At 40.4% G+C, this 21,303-nt stretch overlaps 1 protein-coding gene across 4 annotated transcripts in view; it reads right to left on the bottom strand.

The window, feature by feature from the left end:
* The window catches only part of SLC44A3 (solute carrier family 44 member 3), a 105,327-nt gene extending 84,296 nt beyond the window's left edge, over positions 1-21,031 (bottom strand). For 2 of the 4 annotated variants that reach the window (XM_044672078.1, XM_044672079.1), the window contains exons 1-3: positions 20,889-21,031; positions 15,055-15,191; positions 13,951-14,044 (exon numbers count right to left, since the gene is read on the bottom strand). In XM_044672078.1, the coding sequence (XP_044528013.1) occupies positions 13,951-14,044; positions 15,055-15,191; positions 20,889-21,031 (374 nt within the window). Of the gene's footprint in view, positions 1-13,950; positions 14,047-15,054; positions 15,192-20,888 lie in introns of all 4 variants that reach the window. The other 2 variants (XM_044672080.1, XM_044672081.1) reach the window with 1 other exon arrangement.
* Positions 21,032-21,303: the final 272 nt, after the last annotated feature.

Genomic DNA, 21,303 nt, shown 5'->3' with positions numbered 1-21,303 from the left:
TTAAGTGATTTGCCCAAGAGTTACACAGCTAGGAAATGTCTGAGGCCAGTTTTGAACCCAAGACTTCCCATTTCCAGGTCTGGCTCTCTATCCACTAAGCCACCTTAGCTCCCCGCAAGATTAATTTTTTCCTTTCTCAAGAACTTTGATGCACTTATCTAGGTAGTATAACAAGCACCTTGTCATACATTATCTTTCTAATTGTCCCAATGGCATAATTTCAGTATTCTCTCATGTATGATATATCCTGTTCACTACCAGCCTTATGTTACAGACCGTAAGCTTCTCTTCAGCAGGCACTTTTGTGTCTCTAGCAAAGTAGATAGCAAGCACTCAAATCTAGTCACTTAAGAGGAGGAAGGAGTATTGGTCCTGAATCGTTTCAGTCATGTCTATCACTTTGTGACCCCATTTGGGTTTTCTTGGCAAAGATACTGAAGGGTTTTGCCATTTCCTTCTCCAGCTCATTTTACAGATGAGGAAACTTTGACAAATAGGATTAAGTAACTTGTCATACAGCTAGTAAGTGTCTGAGGTCGTATTTGAACTCATGAAGATGCGTCTTCTCAATTCCAAGCCCAGGGCTCTATCCGCTGTACCACATAGCCGATTAAGGCAAGAGAAAGACTACCTCGCTCATTTCCACACCAATTCATTTTTCCTTTTTCAAACTAATAAAAATTTTATCAAATTCACTGGGCAATAATGTTTACAATTGCTACCTTCTCCTCTGTGAAAGCTTCCCTGTTTCCCATTATTAGAGCTCTCTCCTTTCTCAGTTTTCCCTGTACTATACTTCTTTGCGTCCATGTTGTATCCCTCAGTAGAATGTAAGCTCCTTGAGGGAAGGAATCCCATCAGTTGTGTCTTTGTATTCCCCTAGCATGGTGCCTTCCACTGAACAGTTAGCATGGGATATTCCCAATTTGGAAACTCTCTGCATAATCATGACTGAAGCTCATTTATGACTTACTAGATAAGACCTATAGAGAATGACCCAGAGAAATTACAGCCATCCATTATATCTCTGGAACCGCCTGGAGATGAATTATCTTGTGGCGTCCTTTCTACTTGGTACTGCTGCTCTCTGCACTCTAGATTTTCAGGGATACAGTGAGAAGCTGGTAATAAAGTGAGGGAAAGGCAAAGTCTTGTCTGCAGAGTTCCCAAGGACCCAGGCTTGTTCACCACATATTTCACCGAGGTCAACACCTATAAATATATAAATATAGCCTAACTTGGGGAATCGCAACTGGCTCTTCCATATACACTTGGGGCTTACCATGATCCTTGAAGGAGTTGGAACTCAGAAGCCAGGAGTCCTGGTGGCTCCTGCAAAAACAGATTATCTAGAAGCATAAGAAGCTTGAAAGGAGGAAGAAACTGTGATAGAAAATTCAAGGGGAGCAGTGTTCCCAGGGCAGAAATGACCAAGGGAGGCACCCCTGGTCCTTCCCCAAACAGGTATCTTTCACTACAGAGGCACAGAGAAAAACTTTTCTTCCAAAGACTTTCTCTGAAAAAGCAAGAACTGGAAGATGTTATCTCCTTACCTAATCTTTCCTGGCTCATAATTCCTTGAATTCCACCCTCATAATTGCTTTCTAGATTCTTATTGTTGTTCAGTTGGTCTGACTCTAGGCTCTAAGTGACCTCATAGACAGAAGTCGATGGGATTTTCTTGGCAAAGATAATGAAGTGGTTCATCATTTCTTTCTCCAATGTGTCCCCATTTTATAGATGAGTAACTGAGGCAAATAAGGAGTCATTTGCCAGGCTCACACAGCTAATAAGTGTCTGAATGTGGGATTTGATGACTGAAGCTCATTTATGACTCAAAGGATAAAACCTAAGGAGAGTGACTCAGAGAAATTACAGCCACCCATTATATCTCTGGAATCGCCTGGAGATGAATGATCTTGTGGTGTTCCTTCCTACTTGGTACTGCCATTCTCTGTCCTCTAGTTTTTTAGGGATACAATGAGAAGCCAGTAATAAAGTGAGAGTCTTCATGACTTCAGGGCTAGTACTTTTCAATGCACCAGGTAGCTGCCTCCTAGATTCTTAGCAGCCCTTAATTTTTTACACAAGAGTAGCTGGTACAAGCCCAACTGCCTGCCAAATTCTTCTGCCCCCACTTTTTCTTGCACAAACTTATGGTAGACAGATGAATAAACAATTCCCAGGAGGTTCTACAGTAGCAAAATGATCCCAAGATAAAAAAATTCTCAGGAGTTATCAGAGCCACTTAAAGTTAAATGACTTGCCTAGAGTCACACAGCTAGTAAATATCAGTGGCTAGATTTGAACTCCCAACTCTATCCACTACTGCTCCTCAAATGGGCTCTTTTGAATGTAGTAGATACTTAATAAGTGCCTCCTGATTGTGAAACAAAGAATAAACAGAAATCATAATAGCATATAATAAGAAACACTGGTAGACTGATACAGTATCCAGAAACTACAAACTTAATGAAAAAACTAGAACTCTAAGTTTCCTGACTCGTATCCTTCAAATTGAAAGTCTTCCATAGCACTGGACACAGAAGGATAGTGTGAGATGGAAAAAGATAGGCACCAGGCTCTTGCGATTATCTGCTGAGCCCTGTTGTCAGTTTTTACTAAAGGGATTCGGTGCCTATACAAACCTGGAGGGTGCCCTTGATACTCAAGACTGCTGAAAAGGGTGTATCGGCCATCCCGTGGCCCGATAAAGGAAGAAGAAACAATTGGCTTAGTCAGAGAGAGGTATTTGGAAAATGTCCTTTGCTGCTGCAGCCAAACATCTCAAGTTTAATAGCCTCTCAGTCTTGCCAGTGTTAGGTCACGATAAGATTTTTACTCTCAAAAAAAAAAAAAAAAGAAAAAGAAAACAACCCCTTAGCAGTACAACCCAAAATAAAACTCCCCACTCCACTTGGGCACAAAAGAGGATGGAATTGTGGGATAATCTTGGTCTCCGTCTCCTTCAGTTCAAGAAATGTCAGTCATTCGATAGGCAGGAAACCTGACTTGTTCATCTCGGTCTGCATCTGAAGAGTCAACATCAGGAGACTGAGTGTTTACAGGAGAGCAAAGGTGTCACGGGATAGCAGCGATGCATGATGTACAGCATTCTTTGGGCCAGCCTGGGATTAGATGGCATAATTCATTCCTTTGGCAAGATATCCACCTGGACTTTGATTATTAGCTTTGTTTTGAATTTAAAATAGCCAATTCTAACTAGCAGAAAAAGCTGTTAGGTACGCATTATATGGCTTAGCAGACAGAATGCTGCTGAAAAGGCTATTTCTGAATTCCACCCCACATACTTATTAGGCTGGGGGATGCTGGGCAAGTCACTTTGTCTCTACGAGCCTCAGTTTTCTCTTCTATAAAATGGAGAGAGCATCTACCTAATAGGGTTTTTGTTAGGATCAGGAGATAACATGTTAAACACTTTTGCAAACATTAAAATACTCTACAGGGGGCAGTTGGGTGGCTCAGTGGACGGAGAGCGTGGCCTGGGTTGGCAGGTCTTGGGTTTGAATTTGACCTCAGATACTTACTGGCTGTGTGACCCTGGGCAAGGCACTTAAACCCCATTGCCTAGTCCTTACCGCTTTTCTGCCTTGGAACCAATACTTAGTATTGATTCTAAGGTGGAAGGTGAGGGTTTAAAAAAATATACTATACAGATGAGACGCTCTGTTTGAAAAAAGAAAAGCAAGACAAGGGTTGTCATTTAGTCATTAACTTGTGTCCAACTCTTCATGGTCATAGCAGTCCGGGAAGTTTTCTTGGCAAGATTACTGGAGTGGTTTACCATTTCCTTCTCCAGTGGATCTTTTTGTCAGGTAATAACTTGCCCAGGGTTACATAGCTAACAAGTGTCTAAGGCTGGATTGGAACTCAGGTTTTCCTGTCTCTAGGCTCAGCGCTTTATACACTGAGTCACTTAGCTGTCTCCTAAGCATACAGAAGTTAAGTGGCTTGCTCAAGGTCACACAGCTAGGAAGTATCTGAGGCCACATTTGAACCCAGTACCTTCTTTCTCCATGCCTGGCTCTCAATCCACTGGATCACCTAGATGCCCTCAGGGCCCAGTACTTTAACCACTGAACCACTAAGCGTCCAGGCCAAAGGTGATACTAAGTTGCCTGTAAACTGCAGAATTAATTTCCATCTGTATTGATCATGGAAGTTCTTGACTGGGATCTCCGTAGGCGGAGGAAATCACAGGACCAGGCAGAGAAAAGAGAGCCCCAATCAATAGCACTTCAGAGATTTGGTTGAGGACAGGAAGCAAACACATTTATTAATTGTCATCGATTTGTTTTGTTTTATCCTGCTAAATGCTAATGGTTTGCTGTTGTTTTTTTTTAAACCTTACCTTCCATCTTGGAATCAATACTGTGTATTGATTCCAAGGCAGAAGAGTGGTAAGGGCTAGGCAAAGGGGGTTTAAGTGACTTGCCCAGGATCACACAGCTAGGAAGTGTCTGGGATCAAATTTGAACCCGGGACCTCCTGTCTCTGGGCTTGGCTTTCAATTCACTGAGCCACCCAGATGCCCCCTAAATGGGTATGGTTTTGATTAGAGTTCATTCCTTATTTTTGTATGCATATTTTGAAGTTTGGGGTGATGCTTCTTAAGTTTATAACAAAATAAATAAACGAAAATAAAAATGCCAGGGCATTGCCCAAAAGCCTCCTGAAGTGTTCCAATCCCATTTACAGTGAGAAGAGCAAGTTCAGTTAGTCCTGGTTAAGTTCCAACTTCAAAAATTCCATTCTCCTTCAATTGCTTCAGCAGTTTCAGTTACAAGCAGCACTGTTTTCACTTCCTTGTCTTCAGCCGTTGTATAACTTTACTGTGAGCTCTTAAAAGACTTGTTATTTTCTCCTTCAGCATGGCTATATTTCACCAATGTATGTTTGACATCCCAGAGAAAACTCAGATCTTTTAGAAGATGACATTTCTGAGAAATGGAGTGGATTACTCTCCTCTCCAACAGTTCTCTCCATCTCTCGAATTTATGGAGGACAAATGGTGCTTACTTTAGAAGAAATAGCACAAGAACAACTCTAGTCACCTTTGACCTCCAATTCTATTGAAAGTTGACTTGAGTTTTTATTAAACATCTATGAAGTGCTTGGTCTTGCCATTTTTTTCTTTGGAGTATTGATATTTTTGAAGTATTTCACACAAATGGAGTAAAGAGACATTTTTAGCTATTACGGGGGCAAGAGAAGAGAAAGATCACTGTTCAGGGTGTGTAGGATAACAACATCAGATTGAGGGAAAGCAGAACTCTTCAACTTATGTTTTTGTTTCTATTCTTTCTGTCAAGATGAATGGCCTTTGGACTGAAAAAGACAGAACAAAAGTGACTAAAAGAGTGTTGAAACCCAAAATGAATAGGGAGCTAACAAAAGAGGACCTGACTGCCTTGGATGACTTCAAGTTACCAGGCACAAATGGCATATCCCCAAGGACCCCCAAACCTGGCAGATAGGAATACTGAACCACTAGAAATGATCTTTGAAAGACTACGGAAATTGTTTTGTGGTAGGAGTGGGACAATGCAAAGGGAAGAACATATATCTAGATCTATCTGAACTGTGAAAACAAAAGGCATTAATAAATATATTTTTTAAATGAAAGAAATATTATGGAGAATGGAAGAGATGTCACAGGATTGGAAAAGGAAAATATATCACTTTCCTAAAATAAAAGAGAGTAAAGTTTTCATACTTTGGATCAATGCACTAGCCTTTGATTCCAGGGCAAATTTAAAAATGTTATTAAAGGGATGGTTAGTGAACATCTAGAAAAGGAAGCAGCGATCATAACGTGCCTACATGATCTTCATGGGGATGTCATGTTTCCTTTTTTGACATTTCCTTTTTAAACCTTTACTTTCCGTCTTAGAATAAATACTGTGTATTGGCTCCAAGGCAGAAGAGTAGTAAGGGATAGGCAATGGGGGTTAAGTGACTTGCCCAGAGTCACACATCTGGGAAGTGTCTGAGATCAGATTTAAACCCCTAGGACCTCCTGTCTCTAGGTCTGGCTCTCAATCCACTGAGCTACCCAGCTGCCCCTCTGACACGTTTTCTTGACTTGACTTGATTATGGGAATGTTATAATTATTTAGCTAAATTTTAGCAAAGCATTTGAAATTGAGAAGTAGCATGATATAGTAGATAGAAAAGTGTTAAGACCACCGAACCACGAAGACCTGAATTCAGATCCTGCCTAAAATTCATACTGATAATTATGTGACTCTGGGCACATCATTTAACCTCTTAGTGCTCCAATTTTCTAAGACTCTAAGTTGCAGAGAAGGATGATGACTTGCCTTGGTGGAGAAAGTTTCTTTTTCTGAAATTACATTAAAAAAATCATGGATCTAGTCTCACACATCACTATTTGTTGTGGACAAAAGTTATCCTTGTGGATAAGATGAAGAGCTTTGCCATTCACAGAAAGCAACAAGGCTCCCTGAGGAAAAGACAGGAGGCAGCGTGCGAGAGATAAGTCAAACCTTGACCACTATCTCCCCTCAGACTCTAGTGGAAACAACCTAGGACCCTAAACCTAAGAGTCTTTGGAAAAATAATGTCTCCTAAACCTCTGGACCTCTGCTTTTAGCCCAGCCTCTCAACAGCCATCATTGAGAGGAGAAATCATTGTAAAGATGGGGTCCACTTTCCTCATTAACAACTGCTTCCAAAAGGCATTTAAGTTCAAGAGCCCTGAGAATGGCAGCATCCTCTAGACCACTGGTCCTACTTCTAGATTAGCCCTCACAACCATCATTTAGGGAAGCAATTCGTATTGATGAAAGGCCAGTCATCTTCCCAAATGCCAACCAACTACTACTTGCAGGACGGGTAAGCCAACCTAGCTGAAGCAAAGCTACAAGGCCCTTTAAAGTAGAGACAGGAGTCAGGCCAGTAGAATTCGACCCTCACCATGATCACCATCCCTTCTCAGACCCCAATGTACTCAGCCCAGAACCTTGAGCCCAAGACCCTTTAGAATAGTAATGTTTCCCATCCAGTGTCCATAGCTATTATCCTGGAAAGTAGTCCCTGTGGAAAGGCAGCATTCCAATCACTCTTACAGAGGTTATAGTAACATCTATTAGAGACCCTAAAAAGAAAGTCCTTGTCCCCAAAGTCCTAGGCATTGTCAGATGGTTCAATAACAAGAAAACCCATGATTTGTCAGTGGAAATAACACTAAAGAAGCATTATCATAACCCAATGGCATGGGTCTCTTCCATCTGATTTGGAGCTGATGCCTTCCAGACAGGTTGTCTCTTCTATTAGAGTATGCTCTTTGGCAGTGGGAACGATCTTAATTTTCTGTATCCTCAATGCTTAGCAAAGTGCTTAATAAATGCTTCTTTGATTTATTCCTATGTGCTAGATGGTACTTCAATTTGGTGAATTCAGAACTGGTTGCCTCTGTGTAAAGAGAACCCCTTCCTCCCAGTATTGTGAACTTTCTGTTCATCCAAGCCAGCCCTAGGAGTATGACCTGGAACATAGGGTTACAAGTCCGGGTCAAAGAAATTTTGATTGGTTCCTGAGACATGTTAGACCTGCACAGAGGAGGAGAAGGTGATGTGGAGAAGAGTGGTTTTTTGGGCTGGAGTGCTGGGCTGGAGTCTTGCTTTTTTCTCTGGAGATTTTTGGCTGAGAGCTTGTCTATGTTTCGGTGTTGGTGGCTGGGGTGGAAGACACTTTTGGGGGCTGGTAAGATTAGGGTAGTAGGCTAGGAGATATTTTTTTCTATTTCCTTCCCTCCTTATTTCTTTGTTATATATTAAAATTAAATTGTTAAAAGCTACTATCAACCTCATGACTTAAGGGTTAATTATTTTTATAAATGGCGACCACAATAATCTCTTTTTAACTAATATATTTCTGAACAAATTTCTAAATATTACATTTAGAATATTACATTTGATATAATATTAATTTTTCAATATTACACCTCACATGAACCAGAGAGCAGTAGAAAATTGCTTGATGTCAGCTTGGAAGGAGGTCTCTGATGGAGTATTTCAAGAACTGGTGCTTAACTCAATACTGTTAAAATTGGATGATTTTTATGAGTGCCTTGGATGAAGGCAGAGGTGGCAAGATTATCGAACTTCTCAGTGATGCAAAGCTGGAAGAGATAGCCAATACTCTAGATGATGGCGTCAGGATCCAAAAGGATCTCAACAGATCAGACCGACTAATAAAGATGAAATTTAATAAAGACCAATATAGAATCTTATTATTCAGGCCTTTCAGTTGTGTTCAACTCTTCATGACCTTATTTGGAGTTTTCTTGGCAAAGACACTGGAGTGATTTGCCATTTCCTTCTCTAGCTCATTTTCACAGATGAAGAAACTGAGGCAAATAAGGTTAAGTGACTTATCCAGTATCACACAGCTAGTAAGTATCTGAGGCCAGATTTGAAATTAGGTCTTCCTGACTCCAGACCTGGTGCTCTATCCACTGTGCTAGCTAGCTGCCCTACAGAATCTTAAACTTGGGCTAAAAAAACAACAACTTCACAAATACAAGTTGCAGGAGGAGGGTACCTAACAGTCCATTAGAAAAAGATCTGGGGATGCAGCTAGGTGGCTCAGTGGATTGGGAGCCAGGCCTAAATATGGGAGATCCTGGGTTCAAATCTGACCACTGACCTGGGCAAGTCACTTAACTCCCATTGTCTATCCCTTACCACTCTTCTGCTTTGGAACCAATATTTAGCATTGATCCTTAAGATGGAAAGTAAAGCATAAAAAAAAAAATCTGGGGTTTTGGTGGATTCAAGCTTAATATAAGCCAACAGTACATCTTTTTTTTTTCTTTTTAAACCCTTAACTTCTGTGTATTGGCTCATAGGTGGAAGAGTGGTAAGGGTGAGCAATGGGGGTCAAGTGACTTGCCCAGGGTCACACAGCTGGGAAGTGTCTGAGGCCGGATTTGAACCTAGGACCTCCTGTCTCTAGGCCTGACTCTCAATCCACTGAGCTACCCAGCTGCCCCCTCAACAGTATGTCTTGATGGATCTATGATTTTAGTGATGTGGGTATGCTAGTGGTACACATTATAATTTATCCATTCCTAATGTTGTATATTTCTTTTCTACCCCTTCCCATAATCCTTTTCTTTTTCCATAATCATTTCTATCTCTTCCCATAATCCTTTTCTTTTCCCTCAAACATTTCTATATCATCCTATAATCCTCCATAGCAGAGGAGTCAAACTTGGGGCCCTGGCTCTATTTAGCCCATAAAACTCCCCACTACATTGTAGGTCTTCCTAGGGATCTTCTATGATTTCATAGATTCCAGTGAAGCATTTGGGCTTCCTAACTGTTGTCCCTTGCTTTTATTATTATTATTATTTTTTAACCCCTACCTTCTGTTTTAGCATCAATTCTGAGACAGAGGACAGAAGATTGGCAAGGGCTTGGCAAATGGGGTTAAGTGACTTGCTCATGGCCACACAGCTAGGAAGTGTTGTGTAATTAGAATCTATTACCCTAAAAACTACAATTCCCAGCACCCCACTCTCCTCACATTACAGGCTGATGTAGAGAGGATATCAATTTGGTGTAGTCTCGCCCCTTACTCTCTTCTCTTCCTATCACAACTTTGGTGGAGCAGGCTGTTTAAACAGGCAAGGAGAACTCAGTCACTTGGTCTTAATTTTGTTAAATAATTAAGTTTTTTTTTTACTTCTATTTCCTTTTTATTCCTTCTGCTTCAAGTGATTATTAATAAACTTCATAAAAATATAATTCTTGGAGGGTTGAAATTAATTTAAATCCTACAGTGTCAGAGGCCAGATGTGAACCCAGGTCCTCCCAACTTCAGACCTGGCGCTAAATCCACTGTGTCACCTTGCTGCTATCCTTTGCTATGGCTACACGACTGGCCTCCTTCCTTTTCTGAACATATAAGACCTGGTCAATATCTTTCATGCTGTTTCTGTCCTTATGTGACGAAGAGTTCAATTTTACACCTGACTTATTCTCTCCACGCATCTTTCTTTTGCTCGCTGGGTCAGTTCCAATTATCATTCTTCTGAGATCATACTGTTCCATGATTCCTCGCCATGGGAGCTGGCAGCACAGGGAGAAGAGAACTGCTGGAGATGGACAGTAGGGAGAGGCAGCCTAAAATCCCTGAGGCACTGAGTAGTCTCTTAAATGCTGAGGTAGCCTGCTCTGCTATTATTCAGTTTGGGGCATTATTCACTGTCTATCTGTAGCATCTGGCCAAGATACAGATATTGATGGATTAATGCAATGGGTTGTTTATCCTATAAAGGTAGCCAGGTAGCTTAGTGGATAGAGCACTGAACTTGGAGACAGGAAGACCTGAATTAAATCTTGCCTCAGACACTTACTAGTTGTGTGACTCTTGGATAAATCATCATACCTTTTCAGCAACTCAGTTTCCTCCACTGTAAAATGGGGATAATAATGGTATCTACTACCCGGGGTGTCTTCTGAATCTTTTAACTTACAGAGTTAAATTTCAAGGTTAAATGACTTGTACAGGGTCACACTGACACTGATTGTATTTCAGAGGCAGGATTCGAATCTAGTTTTTCTTGATTCTAAGGACAATCCTGTATCACTAATTATTATTACTCATTTATATAGCACTCACTAAGTGTCAGGCACTATGCTAATATCCATACTTTAGATATTACACTATCTTGTTCAGTCATTTTCAGTCGTGTCCATCTCTTCATGACCCTATTTGAGGTTTTCTTGGCAGAGATATAGGACTGGTTTGCCATTTCCTTCTCCAGCTCATTTTACAGATAAAGAAACTGAGGCAAGTAGGGTTAAATGACTTTGTCCAGGGACATACAGCAAAGATACTGGGATGGTTTGCCATTTCCTCTTCCAGCTCATTTTATAGATGAGGAAACTGAGGAAAACAAGGATAAATGACTTTGTCCAGGGACACACAGCAAAGATACCAGAATAGTTTGTCATTTCCTCTTCCAGCTCATTTTAAGATGAGGAAACTGAAGTAAGCAGGGTTAAATGACTTTGTCTAGGGACACATAGCAAAGATATTGGAGTGATCTGCCATTTCCTTCTCTAGCTCATTTTATAGATGAGGAAACTGAGGCAAGTAGGGTTAAGTTACTTTGTCCAGGGACACACAGCAAAGATACTGGGGTGGTTTGCTATTTCCTTTCCCAGCCTATTTTGTAGATGAGGAAACTGAAGAAAACAAGGACAAATCACTTTGTCCAGGGACACACAGCAAAGATACCAGAACAGTCTGCCATTTCCTCCTCCAGCTCATTTTATAAATGAGGAAACTGAGGCAAGTAGGGTTAAATGACTTTGTCCAGGGACACACAGCAAAGATACTGGGGTGGTTTGCCATTTCCTCTTCCAGCTCATTTTACAGATGAGGAAACTGAGGCAAGCAGGGTTAAATGACTGTTCAGGGACACACAGCAAAGATACTAGAGTGGTTTGTCATTTCCTCATCCAGCTCATTTTATAGTTGAGGAAACAGAGGCAAAGGATAAGTGACTTGTCCAAGGTCACTCAGCTAGTAAGCATCTGAGGCCAGATGAGACTTCCTGACTCCAGGTGAGGTGCTCTGTCCACAGTGCCACCTACCTGCCCATTATACTATATTCCAATATCTCTATTTTATAGCCTGACCACCAGATTCTGTACCTCTTGGTCTGACCATCACAGACTCGCTTAACCCATTTAGCTTTTGATTTTTCCAGCAAGCATTGCTTGGCCATTTTCTTCTTCTGAAAAAGTTCCTACTGAGCCTTTTCATAGAATTTCCTGACCTCTCATCGACGCCTCTCCAACTGAACTCTCTTTTGTAACAAAAAGCGGATCTCTTTTGATTGATTGCGGATCTAAGACTTAAGTGAAGTAATAACATATTAACGATGTAATTGTGAAATAACATTGTTCAAGGTAACTGTATACAGGGTGTGCCTGTAAACAAAGTGGCCTTGAACAGATAATAAATATGGAATTTGTTATCACTGGGGTTCAGCCGGCACACTCTCGGAGGGCAGCGGGGAAGTGGTTCTCTTGTTCCTGCCCCAGCTCAGATGAGGTGGTCACAGATGCAGAGGGTTGATCACCTTCTCCCTTATATTACCCTGAGCTAGCTGCCATCCCTCTGTCTGGTGGCTTGGCTTAATTCCTCTTAGCTTTCTCAGGCATGAAACTTGAACTCAGTTCCCTAAACTGCAAATCGTGATTGCTCCTTGCACTGTAGAGCTTTTCTTGTTATCATCATTTAATTTTTTCCCGAGGGAAGGGAACATATCTCTTTGTATCTTTTCAAAGTATCTAGCTGGCTTTCAAGGACTGCTGTAGTGTGGCACTTCTCAAACTGTGGCCCTCAGACCTTTAGGGGTCCTCAAGGTAAAAACGATTTTCATAATAATGTTCTTGTTCAGTCATCTTCGAGGCTCTGGGATCCCATTTGAGGTTTTCTTGGCAAAAATATTGGAGAGGTTTGACATTTCCTTCCCTGGCTCATTTTATGGATGGGGAAACTGAGGCCAACAGGATTAAATGACTTGCCCAGGATCACGCAGCAAATAAGTGTCTGAGGTTAGATTTGAACTCATGAAGATGAGTCTTCTTGACTAAAGACCTGGGATTTTAACCCCTGTGTCACCTAGCTGCCCTTTTATAATATTAAGATGCTATTTGTGTATTAAAACAATCTTTCTTTTTCCAACTACGTATCTGACTGAGGTTAGATTTTCTTTATACATTTCAACTACAATAATAGATTGCAACACAATTCACAAGTAAATATGAGAATCCAGATGTCTTCTATTAGGGCAGAATATAAAGAAAATTGCAAAAAATATATCAAACAATGCTACTCTTCTCATTAATTTTTTTTTTGTTCTGGAAACAATAGTTACTTTCATAAAATATTCTATTTATGTTATCACATAATGGATTTATAATATGTATTTTAAAATAAAGTAATACCTAAATATTTATTAATTTCCAAGATGGGAAATAACAACAGAAAGAATCCATATAAACCAAAGTTCTTTGAGGTTCTCAATTTTTAAGGGCATAAAGGAGGTCTGAGATGAACTACTGTTGTAGAATAATGGAAACAGATTAGGAATCTAGTCCACCAGCAGCCCTAGATTTTAATCTTGTACTCTGACCTTGGATAAGTCACTTCTTCATTCTTGATCTCATTTTATGCATTTGTAAAATGAAGAGATGGACTAGGTCAGAGATGTCAAACATCTGTCCCCAACATTCCCAAGTGGAACTCAAACCAGATTAAAATATAATTGGGAATTATTTGATAAAATAAATAAAAATACAATAAAACACAGACAATGTTAATATGTGGTTTTCTAAGTTTTCTAAGTCAAAATACAGCCTAAAGGGATCCTTGTGTATGTTTTAGTGGCCCCATTTTTATCTGAGTTTGGCACCACTTGAAATATAAATTCAGGCATATTATTCAAGTCTTGTGCTGGCTTTGGAGGAAGAGGAACTCAAAGAGAATTCTTCCTCTTTTTTTTTTTAATTTAACTTTACCTTCTATCTTAGAATCAATACTACGTATTGATTCTGAGGCAGAAGAGAGGTACGGACTAGGCATTGGGGGTTAAGTGACTTGCTCAGGGTTATACAACTAGAAAGTGTCTGAAGTCAGATTTGAACCAATGAGCTCTGGTCTCCAAGCCTGGCTGTCTGTCCACTGAGCTAATTGTCCCCAAGTTGAATTACTTTGGTGACTTTGGATAAATCAGTCAATCAATAAATTGAATCTCTCTAGACTTCAGATAAATCTATAAAATCAGGAGCTGGACCCTCTCTGCCCCCTCCTAGCCCTAAATTGAGGATACTATGATTCCTTCCACTCTAATGGGCCATGACTCCATGGACAATGTCCTACCTTGGTGGAACGGGTAGCCTGGGACACAATGAAGCAGCACTTACATTCTGAGTGTAGTTGGCAAAATTCAAGTTATAAACACACAGGAAGGAACCTAAAAGTACAAAAAAAGAGAACCTGATGAGTTTGATGGGTTCTGGAAGTTTATCTGCATTTCTGGGATCTAGCCTGACCTCTGCCCAGCAGGAAATCCTCTCTACAATATCTCAAGAAGTCCAAACGGTGTCAAAGCCCTCCTTTGGAGCCATTTATTATCCCGTTTACTGATCTGTGGCTGAAACAGAGTGAGTGAGTGAACCTGAGCTAGGAAGAAGGCTGGGGATGACTGGAATGACTATGGCTCTGAGTCACATAGAGAGGTCCCTTCTGATTTCTTACAGACCCAGCAGCAGTGGCTGGTAGTAGGAAACACTGCTATTCTGTGCAGTAGAAAGAATGCTATATTTCAAGTTGGAAACATGGCTACCAATGGTTTATTTGTTTAAAAAAAAAGATCTGAAGATTTTAGTGGACTGCAAGATTCATGAGAGGCAGTACAATTCTGCTACAGACAAAATACGTACAGCGGAACCCTTGTAGGCTTGGGGATATGTTCCAACACCTACCTCGGATGGTTGAAACTTCAGATATAATAAGCAAGCACCTGCTGACCCCCAAATATATGCGCTTTTTCTCTCTATTTCTGCCCCTTGGCTTGGGGCTCCAATTTCTTGCCCCTCCCAAAAAAAATTCTAAAAAGAGTGGAAGTAGAAGCAAAAGAGACTGAGGCTCGAGGCAGAATACTGCCGTAGGGGGACCTCCAGGGTTTGGGTTGACTTTAGATAACTGAAACCTGAGGAAAACAAAATGAATTAACTTATTTCCCTCCATTCCCTTCCTTGATCATTTGTAAATCAGCTACATGTCTTGCACTGGCCTACATGTTGAATGGTGGCATTTTTCATGGAGGAAAAATGTCCCCCAGCCTCAAACACATACAAAACAGGTAATGTTTCAGATAAATCCAGATATACCCCATCTCATGAAGACAACCGCATGCCATACTGGGTAAGTTTCAGATGGGCAGGGGAAGGGAGGTGCCGGTCTGTGCCGCCTAATTCCTACCATTGTTCTTGGCAAAGAGCTGGACATCTTCCAGAGTGTCTAGTTGTTGTTCAGGACAGCTAGATACACAGAGAGCGATGGAATTGATTTTAAGATCTTTGAGTTCCAGATAACAGGAATTCATAAAGAATACATGCCTAGAGAGAGGACAAAAGAGAATTATGTTTCAGGTCATGTTTCTTATTAATTTTTAACTGCAGCCTTTAAAGTATTTTATAGCAGAAAACATGTGAGACTTAGAATCTGAAAAGATGGGTTCAAAACCTAGCTATGTCACTTACTACCTGTATGATCTCTGGGTCTCAGTTTTCACATTTGTGTTTTTAATTTAATTTAATTTAATTTAATGAATTTATTTTTAAACCTTTACCTTCTATTTTAGAATCATTACTGTGTATTGGTTCTAAGGCAGAAGAGCAGTAGGGGCAGACAATGGGGATTAAATGTCTTGCCCAGGGTCACACAGCTAGGACGTGTCTGAGGCCGGATTTGAACTCGGGACCTCCTCTCAATCCACTGAGCCACCTAGCTGCCACCTTCACATTTGTTAAAAGGTGTTAGACTAGATGACTTCTCTTTCCCCAATATCAAGGTACTTATATTAAAGCAAATGCAGGAATAATAAATATACCACAATTCACAAATAAACTTGGATCATGTTCTCCCATCAATGCATTCAGTATCTCTTTGGAAGAATGGGTACACCCTTAGAATAATCTACCAAAAAGGCACATGACTGAAGAAAATTCATGCCCTTGGACGGGGGTCTTCTAAAGTTCCATTCTTCTCTTAAGCTATGAGTCTATGATCCCTACACTGGCTATCCAACAGGAGTATTAGTAAAGTTCATATGGCCCTAACATAAACATTTCTATACCCTCCAACTTAGCATCTTCATAGAGATATTTATATTTGTGTATTTATGAATTTGGATCTGTAAAATGAATGGGTTGGACTAGAAAAGGCCACTAGGTGATGCAGTTGACAGTGATGCAGTTCAAGAGTCAGAAAAACCTGAGTTCAAATCCAGCCTCAAGTACTCACTAGCTGTTTGACCCTGGGCAATTCATTTAACCCCTATTTAGGTCAGACCTCTAAAATGGAGATAATAACAGTATCTGTCTCCTAAGGCTGCTTTGAAGATCAAATGAGATATTTGTAAAGTGCTTGGCACAGTGCCTGACATATAGTAGTCAATTAATAAATGCTTGTTTCTTTCTATTTAGATCAGTGATGGTGAACCTTTTAGAGACCAAGTGCCCAAACTGTACCTTTATGAGGCATGTGAGTCATCCTCTTACCCCAGACATGGGAGGGAGGAAGCTCTTGCATTGGGCTGCAAGGCAGAGGGACAGGTGATGTCTTTAGGTGCGGTGGAAAGGCATGGACATAGATCATCATTAAGATCCCTTTTGGCCCCTTGAGTCTGTGATCCAGAGTGGAAGTAGCTGTTAAATGGATCATGGGTAGTTGGTGGTCAGTTGCCTAAAATATTCTTCTATATGGACTAGTTTTCATCCTCACTGGAATGTAATCCTGTGAGCAGCAATTATTTCATTCTTTGAGCTATGTCTTGAATGAATACCTAACACATAGCAGATGCTTAATCAATAAAATAAAATCAAGCTCAACAAATGCTTGTTGATTGGTGAAAATAAATAATAGAGGAAGCATGAAGGTTAAAATAAGGACAACCTTCAAGTCTTGCCTCTTACATAGACTAATAATGTGACTGGAGGGAGGACAGAGGGGGAGCGAATACTTCCCCTGTAAGTAAGTGCTTCCCTGGCAAATCTTGAAAACCATAAATTACAACTGAGTGGCTGCTCTGTGTCTGGAGAGGGAGTTTCCATGCTGGCAGTTCCCTACATAAATGAGATCACAGGTCCCAAACTAAAACAAAATATATTTTAAACCTGAGTGGGTGCAAGTAAACATTCACATAATAACGTTCTGTAGAGAGGGGAAAGCTGGGGTCAGAAGGTATAGGAAGGGGGCAGAGAGGAACAACAGCCTCATTCCTCTTGCATAAGGGCACGTGAACAAATACATATACATTTTGGTCAGGGCAATACCACATGTAGCCCTCTCATACCCACATTCAAAAGACTCTTGGAGCTACATTTGGGGCTTGTTCTAGGTAGAACAAAGTTCACATGATTGGGTCTGGGCATTCTCCTTCTCCACTGGGCAGAAATATTCCCTTTTCTTCTCTTCTCCCTCTCTCCCTCCCACTTTTGAATTGACAACTGGGATGGAGAAGCCTCGAAACAACCACCAGATTTCTTCTCTTTTGCCTACTAGGACACTCAGGTCTCCAATCTATTAAAACAAAAAACTCCCAGACAACTCTTGTCCACGATTCCCTTCTCTGTCTCCCTAAGTTATTATCACAACTTCTTCAGATATAATTTACTCCCTCATTACTCCGCCTCCTAATTTGGGTTTTTGTCTCCAGTTTCCTGAAACTGTTCTTTCCCAGGTCATCAATGGCTTCCCAATTCTCCAAACAAGCAACCCCTTCATGAGCTCTTTTGACCAGTGAGTGAGTTTGAGTGCTGGAGTTGGAGTTAGGAAGACCCAAATTCAAATCTTTCCTCAGAAACTTACAAGTTATGTGACCTAAGACTTAATTTCTTTCAACCTCAGTTTCTTCATTTGGACTTGATGGCTTCTAAGGTCCCTTCTAGTTCTTAATCTATTCTCCTTTGTCTATTCTTGTAGGACTTAGTTCTATGGACTACTTATGAATTCTTCTTCTTTAGCCTTTTATGACATGGCTTTCAGGTGGTCTTTCTGCCTCTGTCCTCTTCTTTTTGATTTATTTCTCAAATTTATTTGATTTATTACCATCCATGGACATCCCCACATTTCTTTCACCTTTTTTTTAATCTCTGTTCCCTTCTTCCTTCCCCCTTTTAAAAGACTTTCTTCTCTTCTGTCTATATTATCTTTTGGTGGAATCTAATTCAGGTCCCAGGTTGTTTATTCTCAAGACTCTCAAAACTCTATCTTTACTCAAACTCTCTAATGAACTCTAGCTTCATTTTCCTAGTTTGGGCTGAATGTTATCATCTCCACTTGGATGCCCCTTTGATACTTCAAATTTATTGTGTCCAAAACAGAAGTCACCTTCCCACCTTGAAAGGCTGTCATGTATAAGCAAGATTAGACTTTATCAGTTTAGCCCTAAAGGGCAGACCAGGAAAAACTTTTTAACAATGAGAACTATCCCAAAGTGGAATGTGTTGCCTTGGGATAGAGTGCATTTTCCATCAGTGGAGGACTTTAAGCAAACAGAGCATGACCACTTCTTGGGGTATTGTTGTAGTGCAATGCCTTTTGGGGCACAGGTTGGACTAAACAATGGCGAAGGTCCCTTCCAACTACAGTGTACCTCCTCCTAATTTTTCCATTTCTGCTGATGGCACCACCAACCTCCTAGTCACAAAAGTCCCATACCTCAAATTTATCTTAGGCTCTTCTCCCTCTGTCATCCCCACATCTAAATCAGCTGGAAGGGCTTCTAGGTTCTACTTTGACAATCTTTCTCCTATCTGTCTATTCCTTTACATCTCTCCTATAACTGCTCTAGTTCAGGTCTTCATCACTGTTCAAAAAGAGTACAGCAAAAATTGACTTCCTAATTAGGCTATCTCTAATCTTTCCCTTATATGCATCTAAGTAAACAATAGACAGTAGACTATAATCAGGGAGACTCATCTTCCTGAATTCAAATCTGACCTCAGATATTTATAGCTGAGTAACTCTGGGGAAGTCATTTAACCTTGTTGGCCTCAGATTTCTCATCTGTAAAATGGGCTGAAGAAGGAAATGGCAAACCCCTCCAGTATCTTTGTTAAGAAAACCCTAAATGGGGTTGCTAAGAATTGGAAACCGCCACTGAAATGACTCAAAAGAACAACAACAACAACAATCTTTCCCCTCTCCAATGTATTCTTGAAATTACTGCTACAAATAATCTTTTTCAATACACAGATCTAATCACACTATTTTCTGTACCCAGGTGTTAGGAGGGAATAAAATGGAAAGTCCTTAAGCTGACATTCAAAGCCCTCTACGATTGGATCCAATCTTCCTTTCTTGTTTTATTTCCTGCTATTCTTAACAAACTGGACATGTTCTCTCCCTATTTTGCACCTAGAAAAAACTTGCCCTTATACTACTGCCTGTTGAAATCATTCTCTTTCTTCTCAAATGTTATCCCTTCTATGAAGAAGCCTGCCTCAATGTTTCCTCTCAACCTCTCCTTTGTATCTCCTTAGAGTCTCCTAGTATTAGAGTTGTTTGTCTAGATGTCTCTTCTCCCTCCATCTACTAGACTGTATCCTCTTTAAGGGCAAAGACCATCTATCCCATTGGGCTACCTTGGAAGATTCTCCTTTCTTAAGTTGGCCTGTAGTCTGCTGACAAGCTTTATAGGGCTATTGTTATTATTATCACACTTATTGTAGGGTATCTTGTGCCTCATAGTGGGGGTTCCTTTCTGGGTATGGATTGGGTTTGGACAAGATGGCTGCTGAAATCTTTACTAACACTGAAATTCCAAGATTCTGTATAATTTCCTGCCTTTGTATCTCCTGGGTAAGTATAGTGTTTTCACCGAGTAGGTGCTTAATTTGTGTTTGCCGAGTTATTCAATTAAATATATAGGCTGCTGACTCTGGGGTCAGAGGACCTAGATTCAGATCTGAAAATTAGTATCTGGGTTACATTTGGCAAAACACCAACCACCATGGACCTCAGTTTCATATTCTACAGAAGGAAGAGATTAGATTAGGGGCCACCTAAAGTTCCAGTCAATTCTAGATCTATAATTCCATGATGTATAATTAGAGATAGATTATACATCATGGAATTATAGATCTATAATTCTATAAAATGTATATAAAATTATAGATCTATAAATCTATAAAATATGACATAGTGGATAGAATGCTGAGCTCGGAGTCTGGAAGTTCAAATCCAGCCTAAAGACCTACTAGCTATGTGGTGTTGTTCAGTCATGTCTAATTCTTTGTGGGTTTCTTGACAAAGATAATGGAGTGGTTTGCCATTTCCTTTTCGCTCATTTTACTAATGAGGAAATTGAGGCTAACAGCATTATTAAGTGACTTGCCTAGGGGTCACACAGCTAGAAAGAATTTGAGGCCACATTTGAACTCGATTCTTCCTGACTCCAAGTCCAGGGCTTTACACAAAACACTTTATCTTTGTTTACTGCATTTTCCTTAACTGTGAATTGGGGGTAACATAGCCCCTAGGCTGAAGGATTGTTTTAAGGATCAAATGAGATAATATTTATAAAATGCTCAACACAGTGCCTGGCACATAGTAGGCACTATATAGAGTGATCCCTCACCTATTGCGGGAATTACATTCCAGAGACCCCTGTGATAGGTGAAAAATCCACGAAGTAGAGACATTATATTTATTTGATTATGTATATATTATAAGGCTTTATAAACCCTTCTCACTCTCCCATAAACCTTTTCCAAATTCTTATTAACCTACAGGATACAGAACACAGCTGTGGTCTGTCACCTTTCATTCCATCAGCCAATAGTGTGCCGCGACAAGTATAACTCAGTGACACAGAATTAGATAAAAAAAAAAAAACACAACAACACAATACAGTGAGGCCTCAATAGGTGAACTTCGATATAGGGAACTGCCATGTTTTTTCCCCTTTCCGCTATAATCCTTTAAACTATAATTATCTTGCAAACTTACACTGCTATAGAAATGTTATCGTTATCATAATTATCTGAATTATGGACAATGATCTCTTAGCTACTTAAGAAGGCACTTACTTCTTTTTTGTCATGTCCTGTCCAGAAAGAGGGGCCCCTTCCACAGGGGAGTTCTTCTTGCCACACACATTCCCATAGCTGTCATAGCCAAACACCAGCCTTCCTGCCGCTCCAGCTATCACGGAATAGCCCATGATGAACATCTAGGTAAAATCCAAGGAGAACATGGGGTGAAGCTCAGCCTTGTCCTCACAAAACTGGTTCCTGACAGCTCCAGAAGTTCTTAAAGAAACTTTGATAGAAAAAGGGGAAATCTCATCAGAGAATCCTGGCTCAAAAGGGGAAATCTCATCAGAGAATCCTGGCTCTTGAGTTGCAAGGGACCTCTCAACTCTCATTTGTATAGTATTAATTCTAAGACAAAAGAGCAGCAGTAACAGCTCTGCAATTGAGATTAAGTGACTTGCTCAGGATC

The sequence above is a fragment of the Gracilinanus agilis genome, chromosome 4, assembly GCF_016433145.1.
Source record: "Gracilinanus agilis isolate LMUSP501 chromosome 4, AgileGrace, whole genome shotgun sequence".
Lineage (NCBI taxonomy): Eukaryota > Metazoa > Chordata > Mammalia > Didelphimorphia > Didelphidae > Gracilinanus > Gracilinanus agilis.
Note: the sequence above shows the minus strand (reverse complement) of the source record. Positions and strands in the feature narration are given on the sequence as shown.